This window comes from Mesoplodon bidens, assembly GCF_964165515.1.
Source record: "Mesoplodon bidens genome assembly, chromosome: 2".
NCBI lineage: Eukaryota > Metazoa > Chordata > Mammalia > Artiodactyla > Ziphiidae > Mesoplodon > Mesoplodon bidens.
Window position 1 is genome coordinate 118,342,234 of NC_138177.1, and position 25,182 is coordinate 118,367,415.

Sequence of the window (25,182 nt, forward strand, 5' to 3'; positions counted from 1 at the left end):
TTCTTTCAAAAGAGTACAGACCTTTTGTGAGATGTTTAGGTCCCTTCAACCTTTTCTTATGAAGATGAGGTCACAGTCAGGGTTCCTGCTTACATTATGGCAAGAATACGTCAGAAATGAATGCTTTTCTCTTAGTGCATTACAGTAGGGGTCGTATAATGTGGACCTGTTTTATCCCCAGAGGTGGTAACCATGGTCACTTAGTCATGTTGATGTCTGCCAAGATTCTATACCATAAAATCACCATTTTTCTCTTCGAAATTAATACTGTCTGGAGAGTTATACTGAGATTATACCACTATTCTTTTCTTTTTTTGGAGGGGGGCAGGACAAACAGGATAAATTTATTCTCATTTTTCCTTAAAATAAAGATACAGTAGAAGTTTTACAATTCAGTTTGATTAGACGTGATTTATAATCTTAAACATTTTTTAAAAAACAAATGATAGCAGAAACAAAGAACTAGTACAAATTATAAAACTACTAGAGCAAAGAGAAAACTACCTTTCTGATCAAAACATGTACCACAGCTAAACTTCCTTAGAAAACTTGCTAGGATTTCTAAGCTAAACTTTCTTAGGATTCTATTCCTTAGTGAAGGCCTTAGCCTTCATTGATAATAGCTGCCTGATTCAAATATGATTAATTTCTCCTTTCGTCATTCATTCTGCATTTATTAGGTGGTATTTTACTATGGAAGAGGTTTCCTTTTTCTTTCTGTTTATTTCTCTATGTCAGTATGGATTCCTGTTTTATTCAGTAAGTTATATTTTTAACTTAACCAGATTGTCCTAGATTTGGCCAGTCAGGAGTAGCTTCAAGATGGCTCCTGTATCCTTTTGACATGCCTGTCATTCTTTAAACACTTCCCTACCTTCTTGCACAATAAGATGCTTATATTGTGCTTTTTGAGCTCCAGCCCTTGAATCAGCCATTTTTCCAATGATCCCTGATTTCTTTTAGCAGATGATGATATTTAGAAACTTAACAGTTGTGTTCATTGCTGCTGAGGTGTTAACTGCTACTAGCTCCTTTCAGTGTACAGAGCTAGGAAATGAATTTACGTACATGTATACCTACATACATATAAAAAATACATAAATATCCATATGTGTATGTATTTTTAAAACTGTACATTCATATCACCTGCAATTCCATTCCAGGGTTTCAAAGTTCTTCTTTCTAGCTTTTCCCACTTTCCATGCTTATAAATGGTGAAAGACCTGGTATCGTCAGTGTGTTTTATTTGACCAATGAATTTACTTACATGCTCAATGTAACTACTCTTCTAAATAAATAGACCATCTTCTCTGTACACTATCTCTGTACTCCCAGAGTCCTGTGTCTTTGGCACCAGCAAGGATGCCACTATCATACAGCACTTCTCTCCTACCCTCATTCTCCATGACAGGCTACTCCCAACTCCTCTACACAAAAAACAGAAGGAGAGGGCCAAAATTGCTTTTTAAAAACCTTAATCATAATTTTTTATGTTTTTCTTAAATAAGGAGATCAGCAGAATCCAGCTCCAGCTGGACAGGTTGATTATACCAAGGCTTGGGAAGAGTACTACAAGAAAATGGGTATGTTCTACATTTCTTTTTTTATACATTTTATTAAACTGAAACATTTAGTAAATATCACACTAAAAGGCTGAAGATTTTGATAAAAAGCCTGTTTGTTCTGTGTTTTTATTACCTTGGACTTCTTTCATCCGATAACTTTTAAAATCTTGAGGTATAGAACTGTTGAACAAGAATGCATTCCAAAATCACTGAACTTTCAGAGGTATCATGGTCGTTACAAATAATAATTGTTAAATTTGTGGTTAAGAAATCTTTTTATTTCTAAGTGCATTTGTCAGCCATTTACTAATTGAAACTAAGAGTTTCCCCACTGGCACATAGGACATTGAATATTACCTATACTTTTGTCAAAGATAAGTTACATGTCAGTAACCTAAATGGCACCGGTTAAATTATAGAGCACCAAGCAAAAATTGGTTGCGTGTAATATTTGTGCTGCAAAGTAACAGATAAGAAGTAACCTACAGGGCTTCCCTGGTGGCGCAGTGGTTGAGAGACCGCCTGCCGATGCAGGGGACATGGGTTCGTGCCCCGGTCCGGGAAGATCCCACATGCCGCGGAGTGTCTGGGCCCGTGAGCCATGGCCGCTGAGCCTGCACGTCTGGAGCCTGTGCTCCGCAACGGGAGAGGCCACAACGGTGAGAGGCCCGCATACCACAAAAAAAAAAAAAAAAAAAAGTAACAGAGGAAGTTAATTACTTAAATAACATTTGCATTATGAAAAAGGAAAAACAGTCACCTAGAAGGGCTGTTTTCATTCAGTAAATGTAGAGCATATACTATATGCCAAGCATAGGAATAGATACTGAGAATGTGACTGTGGGCATAACACCTAGGAGCCCTGCCCTTCTGGTTATTATATTCTAATGGAGAGTACAGTTGTCAGTCAAGTACTTTGCAAATATATTATTGCAAACTGCTGTGAATGAAAACTGTACAGTGGTCCCCCACTTTTACATGGGGGATATGTTCCAAGTCCCCTCCCCACCATGGATGCCTGAAAGTGCGGATAGTACTGAACCCTATATGTACTGTACTTTTTACCTATAAGTACATAACTATGATAAAGTTTATGAGTTAGGTACAGTAAGAGAGTAACAACATTAATAAATAGAACAGTTATAACAGTATATTGAATGAAAGCTACATGAATGTGATCTCTCTCTCAAAATACCTCGTACAAATGTAATCCCTTTTCCATCTTAACTAAGCAGATAATCACATACCGTAGCTGTAACCTGCATTTTGAGGTGGGACAGCAAAACTTGGATGAATTTCTTTTTCCTCTTCCACAATTTCATGGAAGATTTGTTCTTACTATAAATCTTAGCAACCTCAGTGAGCATACGATTTTTTTCTTTCCTTATTAAATGGAGAACTTTTAACCTTTTCACTTACAGGAAAAGGCTTCTCTTTGTCATATCCAAATTGCCAGCATCACTATTCTTGCACTTCAGGGCCATTATTAAGTAAAATAAGGGTTACTCAGACACATAAGCACTGCAGTACCAGGACAGTCAATCTTATAAGCAAGATGGCTGCTGAGTGACTAATGTGGGATATGCTAGACAAAGGGACAGTATGAGATTTCATCATGCTCCTCAGGATGGTGCACAATCTAAAACTTACGAATTGTTCATTTAATATTTTCAGGCCACGGTTGACCACAGGTCACTTCACTGCAGAAAGCAAAACCGTGGATGGAGTTCTTTCTGTTCACTGACACTTAGATGTGCACACTGCAAAACAGGTCACACAACTACAAAGTGGTGGAACCAGACTTTGAACTCTTAAGAGGGTCTAAGTCCCAAGCCTGTCTCCTGAATTTGCATTTTTCAGGAACCATTTCAAACTTGATGTTGTACTTCCGGACAGACCAGGTTTTTTTCAGATGCTTATTCTCATTCATTCAAAATTAACACACTTACACCATAGCCAGTTGTCACAAACAGAAGCTAATAAGATAAACTTGCTCATCCTTCACTGATACAGAAAGTATCTATAGGTGATAGTTTTGTCATAAGATACAGTCTACTTGTGATTCTCAACGTAAATTTCAGTGTTCTATGCCATAACACCATGTTAGAAGATCCTCCTAACCCCCACCTTCTTTTCACTTGAATGTTTTTCTGTAGCAGCACAATGATAAGCTATTAATTTTATGAGCGAAGTGAACTGGTTGAGTGATTTCCCCCTTACTTGTAAATCTTAAATAATGTTAGGTTGTCAGGTCTTTAATGATAGCTACAAGGTCCATATATTTTTCCTGTATGTCTTTTTTTGTTTTTTGTTTTGTAAAGGATTGATTGCTTAACTACTTTGATTTCTTCTAGATGCGTTGCTTGTCCTTAAGATCTTTTTAGGATAACTACAAATAAGAAACCTTAAAGCATCAAAGTAATCATTTCAATCTTTTGATGTTTTTAAATGGAAGGGAAAGAAAGGGGTAATAAAATATCAGGGAGAGAGAAAGATCTTTATCTCTAAGTCAAACTCCCTTATTTGGAAATATTGAGTTTTACTCTTCTGAGTGGCATAGGTAGGATTCCCTAGGACTCTGGATGTCCTGGTTTCTTTTTTTTTTTTCCTTCTTGTGTATCTATTGCAGTTTTGGGGTTTGCTATTCCCATGAGGTTTGTTCCCCCCCCCACACACACACACGCACACTGTATTTTATTTTTACAAGAGATAAATTGACACCAAGCATTGTAAATGGATAACCACAACAAAAGCAACAATGATTACAATTATGAAACACACTCATACTATGTCATAATATTGACATTCAGTCCAGTAAGGATGTCCTGATTTCTAATCCAGTGTCCTCGTCACCAAACTAGGGAGACTGTCTCAGCTTTTGAAGCCATTTCAGCTTTTTCTGTTAAAAACAGAAAATTCCCACTAACACTGTAGATTTGTCAGTTTGCTTATTAATAAAAGTCTGTTGAGGGCTTCCCTGGTGGTGCAGTGGTTGAGAGTCCGCCTGCCGATGCAGGGGACACAGGTTCGTGCCCCGGTCCAGGAAGATCCCACATGCCGCGGAGCGGCTGGGCCCGTGAGCCATGGCCGCTGAGCCTGTGCGTCCGGAGCCTGTGCTCCGCAACGGGAGAGGCCACAACAGTGAGAGGCCCGTGTACCGCAAAAAAAAAAAAAAAAAAAGTCTGTTGAAACATGAGTTTTGTTTTCTGAAACAATTGTAAATTGCGTAGATTAGCATGAAGAGAACTTAAGAGAGAAATTCTTAAAGATGAGATTCTGGAGGGTTAAAGATGGAAACTTTAAGGAATTCATATCGCTGTCCTATACGGAATGACGGCAGTCTGGATGTGGGTGCTTTTGAAGCTAGAATGAAGGGAACTTTTGTAAAAAAGTAAACACCCTAAAGAGAAATAGGTTTCAAAATAGAGACAGGCAGTTTCTATTTGGAGGAAAGTAAATGAAGGCATTTTGGGATAAGTTTGACTTGAGGCGGAGTCCCTTTTAATGTTAAGCACTGATATGATGGACTCTGAACCCTTAGCATATGGCCTAAAAGAGCCAGGCGAGAGTGGTTGTGGGAAAGATGCAGGTGTATGGAGAAATAACTGAGGGTAAAATCAAGCAAGGCTGTCTCTTGGGCTGTAATAGAATGTTACATATGAACTCTAGGACAAGTCTTATCTCTTGAATGAAATTAAGACTTTATATACATTGTAAAGTTACATGTAAATGTTAAGTATTGTTCTACTAAATTATTTCATATCAAAACAGTTTTTGAACTGAGGAGAAGAATAAAGGGAACAAGTTAAGGACATGGCTTTCCAAAGGGCGAGAGGCTAGGGGAAGAGCCAAAACATAAATAGATTAGATAGGAACAGTTCTTTCCCTGCTTTCACCTGGGCAAAAAGAATGACATTTGCTCTTCACATAGGAGTGGAATGAGATTTTCTATGGACGCTTTCAAGATTGGAATGTCAAATGTTGAAGACTTACTTAACCAACTGTTTATTTTTCTTAGAGTCTAACATGTTTACTTTTAGCTTTCCACAGGGATATTTGAGTTTGGGATGGGGGGTGTTTTTCAGGAAACATTTGAGTTTGATGAATTTTCTTGATATGTCTCCCTGATATTGTTATTTTTTGCCTCTAAAATATGAGTATCTCTTAACAATGAGGTTTAGTTCCACTTGTAAACCTGAAGTGGAAATTGTTGCTGTCTTAAATAAGTTTGGCCTCAAGTCAGCAAGTTTTCAAGTGTGCAGTTTGTAAGAAAATGTTGTATGGTTTTATTACTATTGGTACCAAGATATTTGGCAGTTGTCTAAATACTGAAACTGGTTTTAGATTTACTTGAATTGCGTCTCCTCATAAGATCAAAATGTTAGACTCACTTTCTCTTTGAAAAGAGTATGGAAAACAAAAGTGTGAGAATTTTGTTTACAGTATATGGGATTTCTCTGTGCTGTTGCCCATATAAGTAGGGGGGAGTTTCTTGCATTTTTTTAAGTTAGTCATAAATCTGAAATTTTTATTTACTCAGTTGCTTTTATTCTTTGGCCAATTTTGTGATGGTGAATAGACCACTTTCTAAAACTATAAAGTTACCTTGTTGGCAACATCTAACAAACATAAAAACAGCTTTCTGCCAGTATTTTTTGTCTAGCTGTAATAATTTCATAAAGTCAGATAAGTTACAAACTAAAATTTTTTTTCAAATAAAGGAGTTAAATAGGGAAACTCAAGTTCTCTTTCTCTCCAACTTTTGGTTTCACATTTTTTTATACCTTCAGAAAATTGGAAAAATAGTACAGCAAGCACCCATGTTTATATTTCCTATCCAGATTGACCATTTTCAAAAAGTTTGCGACATGTACTTTGTACGTGTACTTTTTTTGGTGCCTGAGCCAATTCAAAGTAAGTTGCCAACTGTTGCTCTAAATAAATTTTCAATAATATCAACATATTTAAGTTTCCCTGGTTGTCAGAAAAAATGTCTTTTGTAGCTATTTGTGTGTTGGGGAGGACTTGTTTTTATTTTGTTTTTTAAATCCAGAGACCATTCAAGGTTCATGCATCGCATTTGAGTATGTCTCTTTAGTCTCTTAATTCCAGAAAGTCACCTAGAAGAACGTGCTTGTGCAAGCTGTTGAGCTTTGTGTTTCATTGATTTTGCTTTTTACAACCTCTTCAGTAGTGATTATTCTTTATGTCCTTCATCAAGTTATTTTTAATAAAATTGTGTTGTAATTTGGACACAGCATATAAAAACTTTAAATGTCATATTAAAAGATATCTTGAAGATTAGTGTCTATATACATGTAGTTTATAGGTTACTTATCAGGAAACAAAAATGTTGGCCAGATCTTAAAATAATGAAGTCTTTAAATAATAGCTTTTAGGTGGGTTTTTTTTCTCAAAACATGTTTTTTCTTTTTCTCCATTGAAGATTTACATTTTATTTAAAATTTGTAGTGTAACAAATCCAAATGGATAAGAAAACAAACAAAAAAATAGTGGCCCATCCATTCCTCCCAGCATCACCACTGGTGAACCGTGGACTGCTGTTCCATACTGAATTTAGAACATTAATTCTGTAATTGAATTGAGATTATGCCTAAATGTTTACCTATCTTAGTTAAAACTATGTGGATGGCTTTGTTTTTTATTAATAGTGATGGTCTAGAACTAAAAGTTCTGATTAGTATAAGGCAAAAAGAAAATAAAAGAGCATTTAGTTTTTTTTTTAATTACAGAGTAGTTTTCTGACACTAGTGAATATTTAAAATAAAACAGGAGCAATTCTGACCCTCTGTGCTTTTGTCTTTATAACCTGTACTTACAGTGGATATAATTTTGTATTAAAATTTAGGGGGTTTTTTTTAGGTCAACAAGGGCAGACACAAGATTATTCAAAGGCTTGGGAGGAATATTACAAGAAGCAAGGTATTGTTTTTATTAGAACTGAGATTCTTTGGGGCTTTTAGTTGTGGTTACAGCAACAAAGTTGTTTTGTTTTCTCAAAGGTCAAGCAGTTCCTGCCCCTACTGGTGCTCCACCAGGTGGTCAGCCAGATTATAGTGCAGCCTGGGCTGAGTACTATAGACAACAAGCAGCCTACTACGCCCAGACAAGTCCCCAGGGAATGCCACAGCATCCTCCAGCACCTCAGGTATAATAAATTTGCTAATGTGTTGATTTCAACTCCAGTCCTGTTCTCTGCATGTTTACTGTTGTCTGGGATTATGTTTGCCTTTTAAATTTTTATCAGGCAAAGTATAAAGTATAAAGTATATACTGTGCTATATTGTTTGGGTTTTTTGTTTGTTTGTTTGTTTTTTACAATGCTTTCTGGCATCTGAGTGCTAGATACCTCTATAATGCCTTTGATTTTAAAAATAAATTTTTTTCCCCCAGGGATTTGCAAATCATGCAAGAAGCCACCACCATTTATATTAACCAGTTTTTCTTTCTTAAAGGATTCACTCCTGAGTTAGCTCCATTTAAAGGATTTTCTTTAACTTTTTGTGTATTTCTTATGTATCTCTTCTGCACAGGGCCAATAATAAGAAGTGGACAATACAGTATTTGCTTCATTGTGTGGGGGAAAAAAACCTTTGTTAAATATATGGATGCAGACGGCTTGATGAAGATCTTAATTTTGTTTTTGGTTTAAAATAGTGTTTTTTCTTTCTTTCTTTCTTTCTTTTTTTTCTTTTTTTTTGAAAATGTACAAAATATCTATCACTACTGATAGGAGGTTAATATTTCTGTGTAGAAATGAAAATTGGTTTGTTTTTAGTATTTAGTGTAGATGTACACATTCCAGCAAATGTATTTGCAACTATTATGTGGTCAATGCTTTGTGATATAAATGTACTTTTTTCAATGTATACTTTCACTTTTAAAATGCCTGTTTTGTGCTTTACAATAAATGATATGAAACCTCCTGTGTCGGTAAGTTGGATATGTGGGTATTTAAAGGATTCATAATTTCTTAGCAATGATAAATTAAGATACATATACACAAATATATAAGCTTTCCCCATGAAATATTAATTTGAGTTTTTAAACACTGGCATGTTTTTTTCCCCCTTGCAGTATAGTAGTAGGTTGGAGGATCTTTTCCATTTATTGTATTTGGCTGTTTCAGCACAAGTAATCCTGATATCTTCATTTTTTTCCCCTTCTGTTTGATTAAAAACTGCATGTGTGTACAGTGATCTTTTGGCATACTTCCATTGCATTAACAGTGAAATTTCCTTTTATACATGACCACTGTTTCAGACCTGTACTGCTGCTATAACAGTTAACCTTTCTGTTTTTAATTTGATAATTACTTGATTTCCAAGACTGTTTCAGCATAACTAATTTTAAACAGTTTTCAGATAGTGAATATGAGTAGTCTATAATAAGAACAGTTTTTTCATGTAAAGCAGCTCTTGCAAATGTATACAATATTAGAGTGTTTCTTTCTAAATTTAGGGTAGAAAAAGTAGTAGTGTGCAAAAAGTATAGCTACAGTGCATCTGCCATTGAAACATTATTGGGGTATGAAAATGTTCAAGCTTTTTTTTCTTTTTTTCTTTTTTTTCTTTTTGCAGTATAGATAAGCTTTGTTTTGTAAATGCACAAGTCCAATCATTGAATCAACTTAATTTTTTTATGTACTTGAAATCATTTTATTACTCTATAACACTCATGCTGAAGTTCTGATATTTTGTTGAAATCCATTGTTTTACTCTTTGCATATTTGTTGGCTCTTTGCATATTAATATATTAGACTACATGCAAATACAGTGTGTCTTGCCATTGTCTGTTGAAGTGCAGGTTTGATCCAGCCAGTATAGAACTAGCTCTGTAGGGGTGAGGAGGACTGTGCTGTGTATCATCCTTGATTGTGTTCCTTCAAGGAGCATTGCACTGTAAGTACATCAGAATGACAAATTGATGAACTGCAACAGTATCTTTTTGTCAATGTTCCACATAATGCAAATGCCATACTTTGTGTGAATATTATGTTGGAATACAGTGCTTATATCTTGGAAAACCATAACTGCTTCTTAATTTAACATAGAATAATTCATAGGTCTGTATTTTTTTTTAAAGTGAGCTTAATGGGTAAGTATTTTTCATATGCTTTAGCTATAGCTAAAGAAAACTGATCATTAACAAAGTTGAATAGTATTACTCATTGGTGCTCCTGAAATATATTGTTTTTCAGTGTAAAACATGCATATCTTATATATTAATATGAAAGACTTGAAATGTATCAGACAGAGTGGTTTTCAGTTTGCAAATATTAAGCAATGTAGTGGTTTTAACACCATTTCCTAAATATATATACTAGTTCTTTCATTGGTGGGGGAGCACCATTTGCTGTTCTGAATATACTATAAAGAAAAGATGTGCAAGGACATAAATGTTGAGATTACTTATAGGGTAGAAAATAGCAGTATAGTTAGTTCATTGTAGATGTTTTGAAATGTTTTTTGACTGTTTTATAGAACCTAGAGTGACTTCCCTTACCCTTATTTAGATATGGATATGTAGTTCTAGCTTCAAGTTTAATAGTTAAGGAGTTATCTGTTATCTTTAAGAGTAGGGTATTGATGTGAACAGTTTCAGTATTTTGCATGATACTGTTTTATAGATGAACTTTTAGGAAAGTGGTACATTTATTAATTAAACTGAAGAGATAGTTCAGTTGGATTCAATATCATAACTCACAAATTGGAGGCTGTTGATTTTGATTCATTTAAGGTTTAAAATCTTTATTAATTGCAAACAGTGCAATTATTTATACTTCACAGTGCCTTCCCAGACCTTCCACCTTAGGTTCTGCTGCAAAAAGCAACAGGTAAGCACAACCTAAGGACATATATAAATAAATATTTCAGTACATTAATGTTGTCCCTGTGAGGGTTTTGTGGTTGTGTATTCAAAAGCAATCTGCTACTGCTTCCCCAAAGTGTATTTTGTTATTTATGCTACCATTTCAGTGGAAAGTCTTTAAGTTGTTCAAACAACTGTTTACATTTCTGGGTAATGTTTTTTATTTTAATTTTTTAAATTAAAATGGGAAAAAATGATGAGTAGATTGCTGCTGTAATTAAACTACATCCGAACTTTTCCCAAATATAGAAGAATTGTTAAAATTTTAAAAAGGACAATTACATAGTTTTCAAGATTTAGGAAATCATTTGGTCAGAAACTTCAACAGCCTTCACAATCTGTTTATGATTGACAAGACATTTTCTTTGCCCTCCAAAGCTATGGAGTCTTTATTTTTTTTCTTATTCTTGAACTGTAGTAATTCAGTAAGGACGTTATGGGTCAAGAATTTCATTATGACTTTTTTTTTAGACAATTCAGTTTTCATAACTTTTTTATATACACTGAAAAAGGAAAAAATTATAAGAAATACTGGCAGTATGTTTTGGTAAAGGCATGTGCATCAGTGAAATGTTAACTGTATAGCAAATAACCTTTCATAATCTGTATAGCAACCAATATTTTTCTGGTTTATAATACTTTAATAACCAACGCTGCATTTATTTTATTTTTTGCCAGTTTAAAATGTTTGTGTGTTCTTATAGATGATTTTAACTGGTACATATTTTGAGTTAAGATGAATGTATTAAAGCAGCATCATATCAGTTTTGTTTATTCGATTTCTAAAATGTGCTGATCCTTTTAAAACTCCTGCTTATCTTTGCAACAAAGAAAAATATTCAAAAATACTGCCTTCATTTTCACACACAGTGCTGAAGATGCTGCAAGCACCAAATCATAGCTCATAAAATCAGGTCCTGAGATAGTTACCCATAAGAGGAATCCTTTGAGTGTATGCCATTGGTGAGCCGATGAGCATGGACCATAGAAGGGCTCAATGTAGAAGGTAAAATTGGCAAATCATAATTGAGAAAAATGAAATGTTTTCCCATACATAATATATGGTATAGGGTGTAATGTACCTGCTTTGATCACTTTTCATTTTAAAGTGCTATTCACTTGATCTTAAATGTTCCATGAACTGTTAAATTTTGAAAGTTATGTAGGTATTGCACCACATTTATGTGTGTGTATGTGTATTTTAATAGTCAATGATAGGTATGTTAAGATTGATATTAAGGAGCTCTTTGAACCTTAAGAGCCTGTCAAGTTTTGGTTAGTTGTAGTTTGCATTTTTATAAAAGAAAATACATATGAATGCTGATAGATATTGGGGCATTGTTTCTGTCTCATGAGAATTTTTTTTATTCATTATCATAAGCCTTCACTGATACTGCAAGCATTTTTTAAATGGCGCTAATCTTAACCTTGAAATAAATGGAAAGCAGAACAGGTGAGCCAGTTGATTTGAATGCAATGGATGTTAGGAGTGGTAGAAAGAATGTTTAGCTTGAAATTGATTTATTTTATTTAGCACTTAAACTTGACAATGTGTTTTTGTTTTTAAGATTTCTTAGTGTGGTAGTACTTAGAATTTTTATGGTTTGATGTTTCTTTTAGAAATGGGAAGTATACTTTTATTTTTTATTAATGAAAATGGTTTTAATACTAAAATGAGTGGTTTAATACTAGTTGTTTATGAGCATTGTAAAATACATCCTTAGATACCTTAGTAGTTAATGTACAGGAGTGGGTTTGGAGAGGAGTAAACAGTACCTTAAGAGGGAAATAGAAATGTATTCAAAGTGATAACATTTGTTTGAATACTCTGCCAGGAGAACCACTTCTACCTGCAAAGTTATGTTGTCTAGACTAAGGTTGTAGAAATTACTAACTAATGAAGATGTCTTTATTTTCTGAAAATTCTGCCTCACTTTAAAATGTATTTTAACAATACCTAGTTAAAGGTAACTTTGACTCTGAAAATAACCTTATTTTTTGTTTAGTCACTTGAGTTTTCTTGCCACAGTAAACTTTTGAGGGATTTTTTTAAATTGGTGCTTTTAGGAAAGCAAATAAGTCCCAGGATTTTATTTTCTTCAGTGGTACCCCTATAGAAACTCTTAAATGTATTTGCACATATATATATATTTTTTCTTATGCATGCTCAATGCATTTTCGTCCTGAGAAAAGTGTTCTCTACAGAAACTACCCGTGTAAAAAGAAGATTGGCTTAAAATGGCTACTGTGATGGGAACAGTGTCTTAGGGAGATGCAGCTTGGACTTGAGGTAAATTGAATACTTTACAAACCGTGGTTTAGAGTTTGCTTTAATACCATTGTATGTAAAAGGGTACATGATTGCTGTAATTTTGTATTGATTATGGTTTCCTCAATAAAAAAATAAATGTACATTGGTGAATATTATAAGGGAATGTTCGTCTCTTTTCTAAAATACTGAAAGACTTTTTTTTAAATACAGAAGTGACTTTATTATGGGTTTACATTGTAAATTAAAATTGTCTTCCAGACAATTAAAATATAAAACAACTTGATTAGTACATGGTTGCTAATTATTTACAAACTCACTTTAAAAACTCAAAATTGAAGATTGTGCCATTTTCCCCTAAATCTAATTCTAGATCTTGAAATCTTTCATTATGTTGAAATTGTTTTCTCCTGCATGAACTATTAATACAAAGTTTTCTCATTAAAATATAATTTGTTCAGGCAAGGTCACAACATAAATTTGCTTTATAAGCTTGAATATATATCACACACATTTGGAAAGTACATTTGATATTCTCAGCACTCAGAACTCTGTATTAGGCAGTGGTTTCCATCAGATTTGCTCTAGCAGTTGTTTCTTAAAAGTCTTTAATTTTTTTGTTTTCTCCACACAGAGGGAGAAATGACATCCCTACCCCCTCATATCTCTGCTTCAGAAAGACTCTGAAACTACAACAACCAAAATGATAAACTACTGAGGGAAAAAGCCCACTCAAATTGATAGGTTCCAAATTCCTTAACTCAGCTATTTCAGACTAATTTTAGGTGTGAATAGCTCATAAGTGGTATTCTTTCATGCAAAATATGTCTGATTTATGATTTTTTAAAACATAATTGCTGTAAATATGGGAAATACGCAGCCTTTGTATAGGTTCTGATAGAAATAATTGAGTAAATTTCCCACTTGGCCTTATTAAATTACACACTAACGTATACTGCGTAATGTGAATCTGGTGCTCATTTGAAAAGGAAGGAGGTACTTTTCAGACGAGCTTGTGTTGTGAAGACTGTTGGGGAAAGGAATGAGAAGTCAGCATAGTGGCACTTCCAGTTTCCTTTTCTGGCCCCGCCACAGAAAGGATGGATGCAGTAAGAAAGTCGGAGAGAGAGGGTGTGTTCCAGGGAGAGGGAAGGGGACCTAGTAGTCGTCAGCTAAAAAAGAGAGAAGAAAAGTGATTTTCTTTTTTAAAGGAAAACATTTTTAAATAGAATAAAAGTTCTAGATTCAAAGAGTGATTAATTCTTACTTTCAATGGTAAGAATGCAGGTACTAGCTGCAGAGCCTTTATTGTTCACTGCTTTACACATATATTCTCCTTCATCTTCTGGGAAAGTTTCTGGTAAATAAAGACAGTAAGTTTCTCCTCTTTCAATATATTGATAGTCTTCTCCATCCTGCAGTATTTCTCCTTCAAACCACCATGTAATTTCTGGTTTGGGTTCTCCTGTTACTTTAACAGTAAATCTAACTGGCTCACTGTCTACAACCGATGTGTTTTTTAGAGGCTTCTTAAACCACGGAGCTCCTGATCTGGTTTGTTCTTCATCTTCAATGGTGGAGCCATTCATGTTGCTACCCTCTTCTTCTTCCTCCTCTTCTCTTTTCTATAATAAAATAAGGGCATTCAAGTTGGCATTTATACTACAGTACTATTTTCAGGACAGTGGTTTAGTAATAGAATTTGGAGGTAAATATATTTTTCCCCCCAAAGTAAAGAACATGTAAGTATGCTTACTACAAAGTATTTTATAAAACATTTCAGTTACTTGTAAACTATTAAAATGTTTTTTTAATACCTCCTCATAAAACTTCATTGTTTTTAAAAGGTCATCTTTGGAAAATAAAGGAAATGTAAGCCTGGTACCTTTTGTAGTGCTGCATCAATTTCCTTTTGTTCAAACTGCATGCGTAATAACTTTTGCTCTTCAATTCTTCTTTGTTCTTCTTCTTCTCTTGCCTTAGCCATTCGTTCAAATCTAGCTTTCATATTCACTTTATGAGTAAATGGAGCCTCACTTTTTTTTGCAGGCTTGATATCAACATCTTCTTCCTTTACAAAAATGGGCCAAGAATAAGAATTGTTTTCTAAAAACCAACAAGAACTGAGATGTTAATAGTTCTGAAGATGTCTAGGCACAAAATAATTAACATGTTTGGTTATGCCTATTTGCCACACTGCAGACATGGAGATTTCCCCAATTTGGGAAAGATGAAAGTTTCATTTGTGAACTATTTTCTTAACTGCTGGAATCCTTTTCTCCCCGTGTAAAGATCATACATTATCTCTGGAGTCCTGGTGTATTTATTTGCCCAACCAAATCTCAGTGCTTGTTGATAGTAACAGAAAAGGGTGAGGATTTGATACATTGTTAACAATTATTAAAATACTTCCTTCTCGTTAGAGTCTCCATATCACTCTTCACCCTACTACATAATACCGAAATGTAATTTCTGTTATTTCCCACTTCATGATTTCCTTCCTCACTCTTCTTTGTTAATAAGATGAATTCCATTCAACAAATAATGTATTGATGGGCAATGGCAAAGAATGTTTGCAGGTAGAACAAACAGGAAGACAGCTATTGAAAGAGGCAATGGCTGGAACTTGGGGAAATCGTTGAGGTGAAGTATGGTTCTGAGTCAGTCTGTTTAGGGGTGAGAGCTGGAAGCCATGAAAATAAGGGGGTAATTTAAGAGCAGCAGAATTTAAACTGTCAAATAGTGTGAGTCTGTAAAACCAGTTTGGTGATGATGAGATCACTCGCCTTTTGAGAGCAGTTTTAGTAGAGTGGGGTCTTATGGGTACAGTTAATCCATGGTTTCAAAAGTTGTAGTCGACTCTTGGTTTCTAAACTACTTAGACTCTTGTGGGTCTATCTGGAAATCCCACCACTTATATTTCACTGTACTATGAGGAAATTGCTTCCAGGTACCACGTGCAACCAATAAAGGAAATTTTGAAACAAGCTGTAAAATAACTGCCTGTATAAGAAAAATCTTGGTTCATCAATGTTTTACATTAGTTTGAGGTGTTGCACCACAGCTCCAATGAATGTAGAAGGAGGAGTTAAAAGTAAGTTGGATAGTTTTTCTGGTTCTCCTGAATCAAGTTTTTATTTGATACTGGAAAGTGCTAGAACATCAGGCACAACCAGAGACCTAATGGGTAAATTCTATTGTTAACGCCATTATTTAACCTTCAGTGGATAAACATAAAGCCTGACTACCATTATTGTTAATGAACGGTGTTGATATGATTGTTTATTATTATATTTAAAAGATAGGGTAAAAAGTACATGTTAAACAATGGTTTGCTTGCTTAACAAGCAAAGTATTAAACTGCAGTTTTAATCTCAGCAGGCTTTTCTGAGACTTACATGGAAAGAAAAATGGACCTCTTTGTTCAGACTTTAAACAGTTAGTGTTATTCTTTGCTTACAGAATAAATCCTCAAGATAGGATATTTCGGCAGGTACAATAACTGCTGTTCTGACTGAATCCCTCCTGGTTAATAACTTGCCTTCTGGATTTTTGGATAAAAGTTTGTGTAAATTCATAACTGTTACTCATTTAGTTACCTCAAACCTGCCTTTAGAAAATAATCATTAAAAGGATCCATCATGGGCTTCCCTGGTGGCGCAGTGGTTGAGAGTCCGCCTGCCGATGCGGGGGACACGGGTTCGTGCCCCGGTCCGGGAAGATCCCACATGCCGCGGAGCGGCTGGCCCCGTGAGCCATGGCCGCTGAGCCTGCGCGTCCGGACGCAACAGGAGAGGCCACAACAGTGAGAGGCCCGCGTACTAAGAAAAAAAAAAAAAAAGGGGATTCATCATGGGCTTCCCTGGTGGCGCAGTGGTTGAGAGTCTGCCTGCCGATGCGGGGGACACGGGTTCGTGCCCCGGTCCGGGAAGATCCCACATGCCGCGGAGCGGCTGGGCCCGTGAGCCATGGCCGCTGGGCCTGCGCGTCCGGAGCCTGTGCTCCACAACCGGGAGAGGCCACAACAGTGAGAGGCTTGCATACCACAAAAAAAAAAAAAAAAAATTCATCATAAGTTAACTGGGAGAAAGTTCATGAACAGTCATTTATTGAATACAGTTGCCTTTTCTTGAATCCCTGAAAAGCCAGGTTAAAAGTGTTTCCAGGAAATTAAGAGAGTCACGTTATAAATGGAATGATCTTTGTTCTAGAGTCTAGGTGCATTCTTAGCAGGGCACTGATACTCCCAGCATGTGGATATTACAGGCAACCCAAATAGGCAATGAATTTGGGATAAAAACGCAAGGAATGGTTTTGGAGTGCACCTTATTGTAAAATCTAGATAGAATGTCAAACACACTAAGGCAATTAAGTGGTTTACGTACCAAATGTTGGTACAGGTTAAGGGCTACAGGAGCTGGGATGGAATTCTTAGGTAAGGTTACATGAATGAGGCCTTGAAAGGTGTCTGGAACATAAAGAGAAGGTATTTTCTAAAGGAGGAAAACAAATATATGATTAGATGGGAGGGGAAGATCCTACTCTGGAGCTGATTATACTCTGCCAAAACTGTGCTAACACAGGATCTCAGTGACCCTTAATCTAGATGTTATGATAGGAGGAATGTCAGATTCTACAAATTCTAAATTGAGGAAACTCAATTTAGGACATCCTCATGGATTACAGAAGATCAGCCAGGTCCTAATCTCATATCCTTTTATACAAGAGTCAGTAATAGCATTAAAACAAGAAGCCACCTACCTCATTTATTTTACCTACAAATTTTATAGGGCTAGGTATCACTGAGGTTTCACTATCTTAAAAAAAAAAAAAAAAGCACATGCATGCTTATTTAAATTCTTTACCTTCTGTGATTTGTCTCTGAAGGATCAACTGATCTTGTGGCCCATCCGTCCATTTAATGTTGGTGTTCTCCAGGGTTTTATCATTCGCCTTCCAACTATTAACTCTCAAGATGGCTTTATCTACATCTATTCTTTGAAACAATCTGTAGCTCCTGCCTCTTCCCTGAGCCCAGTACCTGTGTTTCAGACTGCCATTACCTTTCCAAATATAGCTCAAACTTCACAGGTCCAAAACACTTTATTCACCCGTCCCTCATCTCCTGACCTCCTGAATTCTCTGTAGCATCATCTAGTTTCCCTGGTAATCTTGAAGCAATGTTAGGCTTCTCAGCAACCACCTGCCTGTAACTCAGTTTTGTTAAATTTGGGTCAGTTTTTCTCCCTTGCCCCCAACTTCATGACCATCTTCCAGTTTATCCTCCATGATCCCAGGATTCTGTAAACATAAGCCTTTTATTACTCTTGTCTTAAAACTGATTATTTGGGGCTTCCCTGGTGGCGCAGTGGTTAAGAATCAGCCTGCCAATGCAGGGGACACGGGTTTGAGCCCTGGTCCGGGTTTGAGCCCTGGTCTGGGAAGATCCCACATGCCGCGGAGTAACTAAGCCCGTGTGCCACAGCCAGTGAGCCTGCGCTCTAGAGCCCGCGAGCCACAACTACTGAGCATGCGTGCCACGAAGACCATGCTCTGCAACAAGAGAAGCCACCGCAATGAGAAACCCACGCACTGCAACGAAGAGTAGCTCTCATTCGCCGCAACTAGAGAAAGCCCGCGCGCAGCAACAAAGACCCAATGCAGCCCCCAAAATCCCTGATTATTAACATTGTTCCCGGATTATAGTGTCCACAAGGTTAAAAAGGCCCTTCAGCTAGCTGCAACCTAGTTTTACAACTTTTTATCCTATCACCTATTATTATATGAACCTTTCCTTTGAACCTATTTTCCACTTAGCCAGATAAAGTTTTACAGCCTTCGTGTTAACTCACATTGTCCTTCCAATCTGGAATGCTTTCCCTTTTTAACTGAAGCTTCTATTCAACCTTCACATTCAGCTAAAATGTCGTTTTCTCAGCCCTGTTAAACATCTAGGAATACTGATTCCATACTACTTGATCCCATAACACTAAATACATAACTATCTTAGCACTTGATGACAATTTTAATTGTTTTCATACATCTCATTAGGCTGGATTTCTTGAAGGCATATTATATTCACTTTTATGTACCCAAAACTTAACATAGGACTTCCCTGGTGGCGCTGTGGTTGAGGGTCCGCCTGCCGATGGAGGGGACACGGGTTCGTGCCCCGGTCTGGGAAGATCCCACATGCCACGGAGTGGCTAGGCCCGTGAGCCATGGCCGCTGAGCCTGCACGTCCGGAGCCTGTGCTCCGCAACGGGAGAGGCCATAACAGTGAGAGGCCCACGTACAGAAAAAAACAAAAAACAAAAAACATAGGGCCCAACATAGAAGATATTAAAAATAGCAATGGCATTAGTTTTTAGCTGTGACAAAATGGTTTATAACCCAGTCCCTAAGTCCTTATGTTATTGTGTATGTTGCACTAAGTTCAGATGCATATCAGTTTAATTGATATCTGGATGTTCTACAGCATCTCCATTTGTGTAGCTTGTGACCTCTCTTCCTACCAAACTCCTATGTTCCCCTATTACCTAGTATACCCAGTCACTTTGATTCCTCTCCACCACCATTCCCAAGCTAAGTGTTGCCAATTTTGTATCCTACATACTTATCAGTCCTCTCCATTCCAGTTCTGGTTCAAATCTTCATGTTTTCTCTGACCACCCTGTACAAAATTATACCACATACTCTATAGTCTTTTACCCTGCTTTGTTAATCTCCATAGCTTTTATTTACTACCCAATCATTGTTTTCCATCCCCTGTCTCCTGCCCCACACCTGTTAGATTCTAAACACCATATGAGCAAGGACTGCAGGTTTATTCACCAATGTAGTCCCAGTGTCCAGAACAGTCCCCGGAACATAGTAGGCTTTCAAATAATTTTTTAATGCATAAATCTAAAGCCATCTTTAGCTTCAGCATGATCTTGCGATAAAGATGCCTATTTGATAATATCATTCCATGTTTTAAAAATACCTTCATTGCACCCCAATAGAACAAAGTTCCTTAACATGGCATCTAAGATGGGTCATCTTGCCTGTGCTTGCGTCTTCATCATCTTTTGCTGTGCTTGCACTCTACTTGTCTCAGTAATAATGAATTGCTTATAGTCCTGGAATTTGCCCATAGTTTCATCATTCTTTTTATTCACCAATCTCCTCTGAAGGCCCTCCTAAATTCCCATACCTGTTTTATAGTTAAATATATGATGAAAATCAATTTTTAGAAGAATATATGTTAAATATAACATAAAATGGCAATTTTGACAGAACAAGTTTTCCAGGTCTTATTTAAACCAATATTCATAATCATGGAACTAGTCCTTAAGCTGGAAGGGACATTATAGGTCATCTAGTGAGTGCCTCCTTATTTTACATATGGAGGTACTTCAAATTCATGTCACCTGAATTCTGATTTAGGCTCTGCCACTGAATGATTGGCATGACTTTGAACATATCATATAGGCTTTGTTGGCCTCATTTTTAAGAAAGTATGTATGAATAACCTCTGGAGTTTAATATACACTGGTTCTACTGATTCAAAGTAAAACTTGTGCCAATAAATATTTCTAAGCTATTTTTGCTAAAGTGAACCATTTGATGTTCACTGTAGGCTTTAATTCTTATAAAAGTCATTTTGGAACAATGCTAGAGTAGGGAAATCTTTCAAAGTCTCTTAAGATCTTAATGTGCTTTTGCTATTTAAGTTCCCAGATTATTATATACACTGATGGTTAACTATAAATTCCAACACTTATTTCAAAGTCAGTGTTATTTCTGTTAAGTTCATCATCATTACTGAACTATAACTGTTAAATATAAAACAGTATACCTCATGAAAGTTTTCTGCTTCTCGCTCTTTAATTTCAAGATCAATTGCTCTTCTTCTTGCTCGTTCTTCTTCTATCTTTTTCTGTATTTGTTTTTCAGACAATTGTCCAATTTTTTCAAACTTGCTTTTTAGATTTTTAGCTTGAATAGAACCACTCCTTTTCAATTTGATTAATTCTTCATATTCCCTACTCAGTTCAAAGGTTTCATTTTCTTCTTCTTCCTTCAAAAAAAATTAAGATTTTTTATATATTAAATACCAGAAAATTAGTTTGTACAACAAACCATCCAGAAAGTTCACTATTTCTTATGTGCAGCCAAAACTAAATGTTAAATAACTTCCTCCCTAAACACAGTGCCTAAATTTACTAATTAAAAGTAGTGCTACAAATTTAAGACTGTAGATAACATCTTATTTCATTTAAAATGCTATTTAATTAGGGACTATGGCTCAAACCCTCATTAACATTCCATTATAACCTGCTAAAAGTAAAATATATATGTTAAGATTAGCTTTTACTAGGAATTGTAGGAAGACCTTTGTTTAGGGGAAGGTAAAGAAAATTCAAAAAATACTGGGCTAGGAGTCAATAGTTCTGACTCTGATACTGTGTGGCCTTTTGCCTGGTCACTTAGTCCACTGGACATGATTTTTTCATCTCTCTATAGAGCCACAGTATCTCTAAAATTGCTCCTGCCTTTGATTTGATGATAGTCAAAGTTAAATATTGCTCTTAATAACTCAACTCAATTAAGCATTTCTACAGATATAGTCTGGTAAAATCCCTACATTTTGCTACATATCACTTGTATTCTCAATTTTATATTCTGCCAAGAAAGATGAGTCGACAAAAATTGGGTTCCAATTCTTTATACAATTTTATCTTGAATACCTTTTATTCAGGTTCCTTTCCCTTGTCTTTCCCTTTTCTTTGTATACTTCTTACACTAAACCCTAATGGAGTGGTAGAATATTGCAGTTATTCCTGGTACACTTCTCCTGGGGAAGACCTAGAGTTCTAGGCAGAGAAAAAAAAAAAGGTGGGACTGGGCAGGGTGGGGTGCGGGAAGAGTCACAGTGGATGATGTTGACATGAGGCTTAATTTCTTGGTTCAACAAAGGGAAAAAAGAAAGTTTATTCCTTTATACTACCTCCACTTTTTGGTCTATGTGGGTGAAAATGGGCAACTCCTAAAATACCAGAAATTAACAAAATTATCAAATTATCAATTTAACAAAATTAACAAATTATCACATCATATCACAATGGTTCCCACATCACTCTGTTCAAAATTAATGGTTGAACTAATCAGTTATGATCTATGTAATCTTGGAATTGGCATTCTACTTGTTTGAAAACTCCCAGACATAGTGGAGTGAGTCACTTAGTAGCACCAGAATGTCAGACAATTACACCCTGCCATATATGAATTAGATTACTTCTCAATAGTATTACTAAAATATATTCTAATTTACTTTGTTTTTCTAGACAGACAATTCATTTTCAGCTTCCTTTATAAAATAAATGCTATTACATTTTTAAAAAATTCTGAGGGTACACCTTGCAGTATTTTTCTACAGCATATTCATTATATTTTCTTATTAACTATATATTTATGCAGCATTTATAGTCTCTTGGTTGACCTGAGCAAGGAAGTAAATATCCCCACAGTCCCATTGCTCCAACCCATGACAAGGAGGCAACTTCTAAGAGATTGCAACCTCTGTGAAGGAACCCCACTCGGTTCCTAGATCAGGAGTTGGCAAGGGGCCCCCACCAAGTCACCTACCAAACATGCCATATCACTGCCAATCTTACTTAGGCTGGGAAAGCCACTTCTCGCCTCACCCCAAGTAATGGGGTTGTGCACTCATCCCAGACACTGCTGTTCGTGTTGCTGCTAGGGCCCCCTGCCCAGCCGGAGGCCAAGGGTGACAGTGGAATGCTGGCCTCTTCCCTCACCCTCCCCACTTGTGCCTATGTAACTGGTTGGCCATCCAGATGGAGGGAAGCAGTGTTCAGGGTTAGGAAGGTGAAGGTTAGAAAGGGTCCTAGGACATCAGGAGGTAGGAAGAGGGTTGCTGAGAGCCCACCATGAGGAAGCACGGAGATGTCACGTGGAGTGGGTGAGCCAAGACTCCGAGACTCTGGTGCAGGCTCCACTGTCCAACCAACTTTCAATTACAACACACACAAGTTCAAAGATAAACTTATTTAAAATTTCAAAGGCAACCTCAGAGCACTAAATCCTGTGTCCCTTCTGAGCATGGCGTCCTGTGAGGGCACAAGTTGCATGTTCATGAAGCTGGCCCTGTACAGTCTATAGGTATGTATGTGTATATATGTATTTTTAAAATTATTTATTTTGGCTATGTTGGGTCTTTGTTGCTGTGTGAGGGCCTTCTCTAGTTGTGGTGAGCAGGGGCTGCTCTTCGTTGCGGTGTGTGGGCTTCTCATTGCGGTGGCTTCTCTTGTTGTGGAGCACAGGATCTAGGCACGCGGGCTTCAGTAGTTGTGGCTTGCAGGCTCTAGAGCGCAGGCTCAGTAGTTGTGGCACACAGGCTTAGTTGCTCCACAGCATGTGGGATCTTCCCAGACCAGGGCTCGAACCCGTGTCCCCTGCATTGGCAGGCTGATTCTTAACCACTACACCACCAGGGAAGTCCCTATATATGTATTTTTAAAATTCATTTCAATGCTGGTGAAACCATGCTAAGGTATTTAATAGTATCAAAATTCTATCTTAGAATAATTTAATAAAATACAGGCATAACTTGGAGATATTGGGAATTCAATTCCAGACCACTGTAATAAAGTGAATATCTTAATAAAGTGAGTCACATGAATTTTTTGGTTTCCCAGTGCATATAAAAGTTATGTTTACACTATACTGTAGTCTATTAAGTGTGCAATAGCATTATGTCTAAAAAAATAATGTACATACCTTAACTTTAAAATATTGCTAAAAATTGCTAACCATCACCTGAGCCTTCAGTGAGTTGTAATCTTTCTGCTGTTGGACAGTCTTGCCTCAGTGTTGATGGCTGCTGACTGATCAGGGTGTTAATTGCTGAGGCTGCGGCGGCTGTGAGTTTCTTAAAATAAGACAACAATGAAGTTTGCTGCATCAATTGACTCTTTCTTTTGTGAACGATGTCTCTGTAGCTTGCAATGCTCTTTGATAGCATTGTACCCGCTGTAGAATTTCTTTCAAAATTGGAGTCAGTCTTCTAAAACTCTGCTTAATGGTACCTGGAATGTTGACTCCTTTCCAGAAGGTTTTTTTTTTTTTTTTTTTTTTGCGGTATGCGGGCCTCTCACTGTCGTGGCCTCTCCCGTTGCGGAGCACAGGCTCCGGACGCGCAGGCCCAGTGGCCATGGCTCACGGGCCCAGCCGCTCCGCGGCATATGGGATCCTCCCAGACCGGGGCACGAACCCGTATCCCCTGCATCCGCAGGCGGACTCTCAACCACTGCGCCACCAGGGAGGCCCTCCAGAAGGTTTTTAATTGATTTTGTCCATATCCATTGGAGGAATCACGATCTATGGCAGCTATAGCCTTACAAAACGTATTTCTTCAATAATAAGACATGAAAGTAGAAATTACTTCTTGATCCATGGACTGCAGAATGGATTCTGTGCTAGCAGGCATGAAAACAACATTAATATCGTCACAACTCTCCATCAGAGCTCTTGGGTGATCAGGCGCACTATTTATTTTTTAACATATTTATTGGAGTATAACTGCTTTACAATGGTGTGTTAGTTTCTGCTTTATAACAAAGTGAATTAGCTATACATATATGTACATCCCCATATCTCCTCCCTCCTGCATCTCCCTCCCACCATCCCTATCTGACCCCTCTAGGTGGTCACAAAGCACCGAGCTGATCTCCCTGTGCTCTGCGGTTCCTTCCCACTAGCTATCTACTTTACATTTGGCAGTATATATAAGTCCATGCCACTCTCTCACTTCGTCCCAGCTTACCCTTCCCCCTCCCCAAGTCCTCAAGTCCATTCTCTACGTCTACGTCTTTATTCCTGTCCTGCCTGTAAGTTCTTCATAACCATTTTTTTTAGATTCCATATATATGTGTTAACATATGGTATTTGTTTTTCTCTTTCTGACTTACTTCACTCTGTATGACAGACTCTAGGTCCATCCACTTCATTACAAATAACTCAATTTCGTTTCTTTTTATGGCTGAGTAATATTCCATTGTATATATGTGCCACATCTTCTTTATCCATTCACCTGTCGATGGACACTTAGGTTGCTTCCATGTCCTGGCTATTGTAAATAGAGCTGCAATGAACATTATGGTACATGACTCTTTTTGAATTATGGTTTTCTTGGGGTATATGCACAGTAGTGGGATTGCTGGGTCGTATGTTAGTTCTATTTTTAGTTTTTTAAGGAACCTCCATACTGTTCTCCATAGTGGCTGTACCAATTCACATTCCCACCAACAGTGCAAGAGGGTTCCCTTTTCTCCACACCCTCTCCAGCATTTATTGTTTGTAGATTTTTTGATGATGGCCATTCTGACCAGTGTGAGGTGATACCTCATTGTAGTTTTGATTTGCATTTCTCTAATGATTAGTGATGTTGAG

The 25,182-nt window shown here is 36.8% G+C and overlaps 2 protein-coding genes across 19 annotated transcripts in view; one reads left to right on the forward strand and one right to left on the reverse strand.

The window, feature by feature from the left end:
* Positions 1–12,865, forward strand: part of FUBP1 (far upstream element binding protein 1) — a 34,976-nt gene extending 22,111 nt beyond the window's left edge. For 8 of the 16 annotated variants that reach the window (XM_081225201.1, XM_081225204.1, XM_081225202.1 and 5 more), the window contains 3 exons: positions 1,509–1,583; positions 7,589–7,734; positions 8,120–8,511. In XM_081225201.1, the coding sequence (XP_081081327.1) occupies positions 1,509–1,583; positions 7,589–7,734; positions 8,120–8,128 (230 nt within the window). In that variant the 3' untranslated portion in view covers positions 8,129–8,511. Of the gene's footprint in view, positions 1–1,508; positions 1,584–7,448; positions 7,509–7,588; positions 7,735–8,119; positions 8,512–10,375; positions 10,423–11,327 lie in introns of those variants that run through there. The other 8 variants (XM_081225190.1, XM_081225199.1, XM_081225198.1 and 5 more) reach the window with 2 other exon arrangements.
* Positions 12,866–12,963: 98 nt separating this feature from the next.
* The window catches only part of NEXN (nexilin F-actin binding protein), a 59,625-nt gene continuing 47,406 nt past the window's right edge, over positions 12,964–25,182 (reverse strand). For all 3 annotated transcript variants that reach the window (XM_081225187.1, XM_081225189.1, XM_081225188.1), the window contains 3 exons: positions 20,567–20,788; positions 14,612–14,797; positions 12,964–14,351 (listed from right to left, as the gene is read on the reverse strand). In XM_081225187.1, the coding sequence (XP_081081313.1) occupies positions 13,983–14,351; positions 14,612–14,797; positions 20,567–20,788 (777 nt within the window). In that variant the 3' untranslated portion in view covers positions 12,964–13,982. The remainder of the gene's footprint in view (positions 14,352–14,611; positions 14,798–20,566; positions 20,789–25,182) is intronic.